This window comes from Limulus polyphemus, unplaced genomic scaffold, assembly GCF_000517525.1.
Source record: "Limulus polyphemus unplaced genomic scaffold, Limulus_polyphemus-2.1.2 Scaffold623, whole genome shotgun sequence".
NCBI classification, from domain to species: Eukaryota; Metazoa; Arthropoda; class Merostomata; order Xiphosura; family Limulidae; genus Limulus; species Limulus polyphemus.
This window is the reverse complement of record NW_013666233.1, coordinates 398,899-406,816: the sequence shown is the minus strand read 5'-3', so window position 1 is coordinate 406,816 and position 7,918 is coordinate 398,899. Positions and strand designations below refer to the sequence as shown.

Below are 7,918 nucleotides of genomic sequence, written 5' to 3'. Positions count from 1 at the left end.
TTACTTACTTATGAAACTACACTAAAAGAGAAATACTTCATAATATACATTACTTACTTACTTATGAAACTACACTAAAAGAGAAATACTTCATAATATACATTACTTATTTACTTATGAAACTACACTAAAAGAGAAATACTTCATAATATACATTACTTATTTACTTATGAAACTACACTAAAAGAGAAATACTCCATAATATACAATATTTATTTACTTATGAAACTGATAAACCTGTGGGTATGTAGCAGGGCCTATTAATCCAAATCTGTAGTTTAAATTCTGATAAACCTGTGGGTATGTAGCAGGGCCTATTAATCCAAGTTTGTAGTTTAAATTCTGATAAACCTGTGGGTAGGTAGCAGGGCCTATTAATCCAAGTCTGTAGTTTCAATTCTGATAAACCTGTGGGTATGTAGCAGCACCTGTGAATCTCAGTCTGTGGATTAAGTTTCGAAAAAGTAGAGAAGAGAATTTCTTAATTTTTCAATTTGTAATTTATGTGTTATTTAGATTAATATGGAGCATGACCATTGATAATTCATGTTATTAAAATCTAGTCATTTCTCTAATACTAGCCTACGGCAAAGAAAAGTAAGATAATAAAATGAAAAAATTCCAAACATACCTTTAAAGTTTTGGATTCTCATCGAGTCATCCCAAAAAAATACATACTCTTTGTCCACTAAAATATACATGTGGTACCGCCACCTAGCGGCATCTGGACGAATACGGAACTCCACAATTGAAGATACATTGTCCATAGCAGAAATAGCGGTAAGATAGGTTCCATTGATCATTTTGTCTAAATATGGTACATTGCAATGAGTTTACAGACTAATGAAACTGTAATAATATCAAATCTTATGATGCACTTTACAAATATTTGGTGAATTAGATAATAAGAATTGATGAAATTCATTATTATGAAAAACATTCTTCCAAAAATAACCGAAATAAAGCATAAAAGAACAAGATATGAAAGCTGACTACAAACCAATACAAGTATACATTTAATAATACTTTTCTCTATTTAGTTTGTTTGCTGAATTCCGCGCAAGAGCTATCTGCGTTAGTCGTTTCTAGCTTTCAACTGATAGAATAAGGGGAAGGTTGATAGTTAACACCACCCATCACTAATTGCAGTGGTGTAGGAAGGAGTTGCAAAGTGGGGGTGCTTGGTTAGATCTACAGATTTTGCAGTGAGAGACCGAAAGTATAAGGAGCTGCTAAAAGCAACTCAATCCAGGGGGAGTCCGGGGGCATACCCCAAAAAATTAATATAGTAATATAATTTACAGGCGCTATATAAGTCAAATATGTAAAAGTGGGGGTGCTGTAGCACCCCCGGTTCCGACGCCTTTGAACTGTTTGGCTACTCTAATCTAATAGTGGGATTTGGCCATAGCTGTTATAACGTATAGTGGGATTTGTCCTTAGCTGCTATAACGTATAGTGAGATCTGGCCATAGCTGTTATAACGTATAGTGGGATTTGTCCATAGCTGCTATAACGTATAGTGGGATTTGGCCATAGCTGCTATAACGTATAGTGGGATTTGGCCATAGCTGCTATAACGTATAGTGGGATTTGGCCATAGCTGCTATAACGTATAGTGGGATTTGGCCATAGCTGCTATAACTTATCCATGGCTTCAAAGTACGGAGCGCGATTTATTGTTTAGTGGTAACATAGCGCAGGCTGAGGAACCTCGGTCCACAGTCTGGCATGCTGACAGCTAAGCCGCCCTCGGCCATTATATATATATATATATGATATACTATTTTCCTTAAATATTGCTGTTATTTGTTATTATAAAAAACATATTTTCTTAATTAGGAAAAGCCCCTACTTTAATATGGGTTTATTAAGAATTATTTTTTTATCTTTGACAGACATTCATGACATTTAAAATATTTCACCTAGTATGTTCATTTTCAAGAACCTAGTCTGTAAAATAATCCTGAATAGGCTTTCTTAGAGTACTTTAGAAATGAAAGAAACTTGAGATATTAAAGGCACCAGTGAATTAAAAAGTATTCATATAAATTGAGTCTTTATTTTACTCAGTTTTCTTAATTGCCAGTTCTATTAGTTATCACTATATGCAAGAACAAGCTAGTCATAACTCATAAAACAACAGTGGATGCAAAATTAAAATAAACTATTTTAAAACATTTAATGCCAGTATATTATGCAGCCCCTAGTGGCACGGCGGTATGTCTGCGGACTTACAACGCAAAAAAATCGAGTTTCGATAACCGTGGTAGGCAGAGCACAAGTAGCCCATTGTGTAGCTTTGTGCTTAACTTCAAACAAACAAGCTATATATATATGTGTGTGTAAAGTGTAACTTGAATGTAGTACGCTGCGATCTCTCCCGAGCTATTTTTTTAATAAATTCTGTCAGACTTCAGCAAATGATAACTTGTTTTAAGCGCAAGCTTTCTTTTACACCAATTAACGAGCAGTGGTGTTAATATTAGTTCTGGAAAGACACCAAATGTCCTTCACGTTTTCGTCAGACTAAAAAGTGCGACGAGCTAGAAGGATTAATTAATTGTTGTATTCTATGTTTTGTTCGCTCACATAGTTATATAAATAATATTGTATAAAACTACTACTATTTTCTAAACCAGTACTTGAAGAGAAAGTTACGTACTAATATTAATAGTTTTTGCTCTAATATTAGCTCTTAAGTTTTTTGTATATAATTCTTCAGTCAAACTCAGAAGAACAATTCACTTTTCGATCCCAACAACATTAAAGTACATAGTTTCTACTCCAAGAAACCCACCATTTAAAGAAGGCCTAGGAACTTGTTCAAATCTTCCTTGTATGTGTAGCTTATGTAAAGGGTTATCCACATGGACTAACACGAATTCCCCTTTCCCATTGAAGGTGTAATTCACACGGTCAAACGTAAGAAAATGAGGATCACCATAGACGCTGGCTAGAATAAAATATTATAACAAAAACAAAAATCACATGTAAACATATTTACAGTCCAAAGTATACTTCATATACTGTCACATAAAAAAAAATCTTTCATATTGAATCTAAAAATTCGTATCCATTATATTACACACGTAGCAAGTTATCTCTCTCTGATCGCTGGACCGATTGTCATCAAACCTTACATATACCCTTAAGGACCACGGGAAGTGACATGAGGAATCAGTTTTGGATCTGACCTACTATGTCAATCAATTCTTGGATCCTTCGGTCCTTTGTCTTCACCGTACGTTGAATAGAAACGTCAGCTAGTATTTATTTATATGAAATAAAAATTAAAAGTCTTTTGAACAAAGATTGATACTGTCTTGCAGTGTGTTATAGAAACACAACATTTGCATACATTTTTAAAACAAGCCTTGAGTGTGTACTAAAACAGAACACCAGTATATCTTGTGTAATCCAGTCTTGAATGTATATACTAAAACACATCATCTGCATACACTTTTAAAACAAGCCTTGAGTGTGTACTAAAACAGAACGCCAGTATATCTTGTGTAATCCAGTCTTGAATGTATATATTAAAACACAACATCTGCATACATTTTAAAAACAAGCCTTGAGTGTGTACTAAAACAGAGCGCCAGTATATCTTGTGTAATCCAGTCTTGAATGTATATACTAAAACACAACATCTGCATACATTTTTAAAACAAGCCTTGAGTGTGTACTAAAACAGAACGCCAGTATATCTTGTGTAATCCAGTCTTGAATGTATATACTAAAACACAACATCTGCATACATTCTTTAAAACAAGCCTTGAGTGTGTACTAAAACAGAACACCAGTATATCTTGTGTAATCCAGTCTTGAATGTATATACTAAAACACAACATCTGCATACATTTTTAAAACAAGCCTTGAGTGTGTACTAAAACAAAACACCAGTATATCTTGTGTAATCCAGTCTTGAATGTATATACTAAAACACAACATCCGCATATCTTGAATAATCCACCACAGAGTATATCTGCGGCTTTTTGAGAAATAAGCCCTTTGCCTGTTTCTTAAGTTGTCGTTCTACGTTTAGGTAAAAAGTAATTTAAAATTTTAAAATAAATGCGTTAAAATACAATAGTATATTCAATAAAAATATACAGTGAACGTTCAGGTATAACAATTAGTGTAATTCTTATCATTAAACTTCAGAAATTTTGCGAAAGCAAATGAACGACAACTAAAACATCATACCCATTAGATTTAATATTTATAAGATGTACCTAGAAGATTTTTAAAGCTGTTTCAGTCTCATGTTAAGATACCTATTATAGTGCAGTATAGTACGATCTTTAATTTAGAGGATGAATATGTATTATTTATTTATTTTATTTTATTGGGTTAACTAAATAAATATTTTTTTTGCACCATGTATTTCACATTTCAGAAAATACGCGCCAACATTACATTTCAGTAATTATTGTTTTTATAACAAAACACAATTCGCATCTATAGTTTGGGTTTACTACAAACATTTACCTTCATCTAGACTGGGCAGTCGTATTTTTATTGCCATGTACAAAATTATTTCGCAGAAAGTGCGATATTCACCAACACCTGGAGACCGTAATACTCACCAACACCTGGAGACCGCGATACTCATCAACACCTGGAGGTTATGATACTCACCAACACCTGGAGACCGTGATAATCAACAACATCTGGAGACCGTGATACTCACCAATACCTGGAGACCGTGATCCTCACCAACACCTGGAGACCGTGATATTCACCAACACCTGGAGACCGTTATACTCACCAACATCTGGAGACCATGATCCTCACCAATACCTGGAGACCATGATCATCACCTAAACCTTGAGGTTGTGATACTCACCAACACCTGGAGACCGTGATACTCACCAACACCTGGGGACTGTTATACTCACCAATACCTGGAGACCATGATCGTCACCAACACCTGGAGACCGTGATACTCACCAACACCTGGAGGCTATGATACTCACCAACACCTGGAGACCGTTATACTCACCAATACCTGGAGACTATGATCCTCACCAATACCTGGAGACCATGATCCTCACCAATACCTGGAGACCATGATCATCACCTAAACCTGGATATTGTGATACTCACCAACACCTGGAGGCTGATATGCGGAACAGTCCTGAGAAGTTCTCCAGTAGTTGTACATGTCGCACGTTTCAGAATTTTCTTGTCTATCAGCCCACTTACAACAGTAGAAGAAAGGCATTACGTCGTGCAGCCAGTTAGAAAGTATAGGGATCTACAGAAAAGTTCAGAATACATTAAATCGTATTATCTCTTTATTACTGGGTTCCAAATTTAAAGTAATCGGAATTCCTTGAAATCAAAAATGTAAACAAATACTTAAATGATCCTTTATGTACTTAATTTCGTTATTTCGAAGTGTATTGTGCGATTAGGTTCATGAAATTATGCTCTTAACGATTCACCTTGCATGTATATATCGATATTTGTATAATGGAAAAATACCCTGATTTTGTGTTTTCTGGTTACTAAATTGGCAGTTTGGAGAAAGCATTCGGCATTTTCCACCTGAAAGCTTCTTATAAAGTTAAACAGCCAAGTCAGAGACCCCGAGATTCTGGCATAGCTTTCTTTCATTTAAAATTGCTCATCACTCAATATTGCTGAGAGTGCCGAGTGAGTGCTTCGTAGAATCAAACTTTGGACTTTACGATCCTCAACTCGGTACGATAATCATTAAGTCAAACTCAACCACTATCTGCAATCTGTCCATTGCGAGAAATCGAATCCCAGATTTTTGCATTGTAAGTCCATAGACTTATCATTGACCCATGGGGGACGTTAAAGTTGAAATGTGTTTCTTAGAATATAAACTACAGGTAACAAAAACATTTCAATCAATTATTCAATAAGGTAATAAATCTATATTAGTACAACACACACATCTGTGTATATGTATTTGTTAGGCTTAGGGCCCAGATTTCTGTTACTAAAAGTAAAATAATCTTTTTTGAACTTTATAGAATATATTATATCACGTGAAAATTAAAACGTCATGGATTTTACAAACAAAAAGTGGTATATAAAAGGATAGCATTAAACCCTGAATCATCAGGAGAAAGCTTAAAAAAAGAAGACTAAGAGACACTTAATAATTGCAATAGCAAACTAAAACGTAAGAATTACTTCAGGCGTTATTTCGAAATACCACAACGAAAACTCCAAATAACACAAGAAATACAGACTAAAACCAATTTTAACTTTAATAAATAAAACTAGCAGGTTACGAGTACTATTATATAATATACAAAAAGAAACCACGAAAACAATTCAAGAGTTAATAACAAAAATGCAAATACTTCTTTATGTATAAATGCTACAGGACTAATTTTATCAATGAGGCTGGCGGGTCGTAGGTTCGAATCCCCCTTCATCTAACAAACTCGTCCTTTTAGCTTTGGGAAAGTTATAACGTGACAGTCAACCCCACTATTCGTTGGTAAAAAAGTAGCACAAGAGATGGCAGTGCATGGTGTTGACTAACTGCCTTCCCTCTAGTCTATCACTGCTAAATTAGGGACGACGACTATCGCAGATAGTTATCGAGTAGTTCTGCGCTAAATTCAAAGCACACGAAACAAATGATCAGCATTTAGAATTATTTCATCTTAAAGTGATTCAGCTTTACTTAATCAGTGTAACAACAGTTCTGGCTTAAAACGAATATTTTAGTATTTGTTTGCTGTTAAGCACAAAGTTACACACAATGGGCTATCTGTGACCTGCTCACTGCAGTATCAAAATCCAATTTTTCTTTTTTCAGCTTTATAAGTTCTTAGACATATCTCTGAGCCAGCGTGGGAAGGAGTGGTGTAATTGAATATAAGGTTCGTGTCTGATATCATTACACACTTCTTTGTTTAAATTAACAAGTTATATATTATGTTGACTCCATTTTTGGTACTTACATACATACGCCATTTGTATGGGTGTTTTCCATAGACAAAAGATCGAGAGGGTCTACCGCCGTACATTGTATCCGCTGTTTGCATCAATTCCTCCTGGTCGTCATAACAGCACATTTGACCAGAACCTCCAATCCTAGAAAGTGGACATATCATAAGTTTTCATGAAATAATAACATGTGTATACAAAGTATTTAAAGTAATACCTAATCAATGAATACTTTCTGACTGGAAAATAATGTATTTAAGCTTGAAATATGTATGTGCATGGGTATTTTGTTCTGATGTTTACTTGAACAGAAAGAATCTTTAGATAAAAAATTCTAGATTATTTTTCATTTCCTTAAATAGTATTACGAATCGCTTAAAAAACATTAAAAGTGTGTTTTTAGGGAAAAACTGAGTTCAGTAAAATACTCTGTCATCTCTTTAACCAAACTTGCTAACTAATTGTGAAGAGTTGTAACTTCTCCATGCTTCATAAACAAATTTTAATACAAAGGAACTAGAAGAAAAATAACCCACGAGGGCCGTCCTGATCGAACACAGTGCTGAGCTCCGTTATGGAAAACTTCGCAGTTCTTGTTGATGACGTTACACTGAGTATCTGGTGAAAACCGTCCACGGTCCAGTTCTGCTTGTGTAAGGGTACACGGACAACGGAAGTTGGTAGTTGCAAAACGATCACTGTATTTCTCGTTCAAGTACCATTGTTCACACATGTAATTTTTCCATGAACTGCCCCATTCGCGCCTCCATTGGTGATAGAAATACCAGGCTAGTGGAACTGGATTACTCCAGAGAACTCTAGAAAGAAAATAACAAACCAGTGTTTTTGAATAATAACTCAGCTCACAACTTTACCCATCAATATCTAACGAAGTATAACAGTTTGCACAATAAAGAAAAAGTTAGGAATGAAGTAAATCATCCTTGATTGGAATCTTTTCGTTCTCCGCTAACAT

At 34.8% G+C, this 7,918-nt stretch overlaps 1 protein-coding gene across 1 annotated transcript in view; it reads right to left on the bottom strand.

Annotated features, from left to right (window-relative positions):
* LOC106459533 (protein mesh-like) overlaps positions 1–7,918 on the bottom strand; it is a 51,148-nt gene that overhangs the window by 15,856 nt on the left and 27,374 nt on the right. Inside the window, exons 10-14 of the mRNA XM_022386044.1 lie at positions 7,479–7,760; positions 6,957–7,089; positions 5,113–5,263; positions 2,801–2,956; positions 632–808 (exon numbers count right to left, since the gene is read on the bottom strand). Of these exons, the coding sequence (XP_022241752.1) occupies positions 632–808; positions 2,801–2,956; positions 5,113–5,263; positions 6,957–7,089; positions 7,479–7,760 (899 nt within the window). The remainder of the gene's footprint in view (positions 1–631; positions 809–2,800; positions 2,957–5,112; positions 5,264–6,956; positions 7,090–7,478; positions 7,761–7,918) is intronic.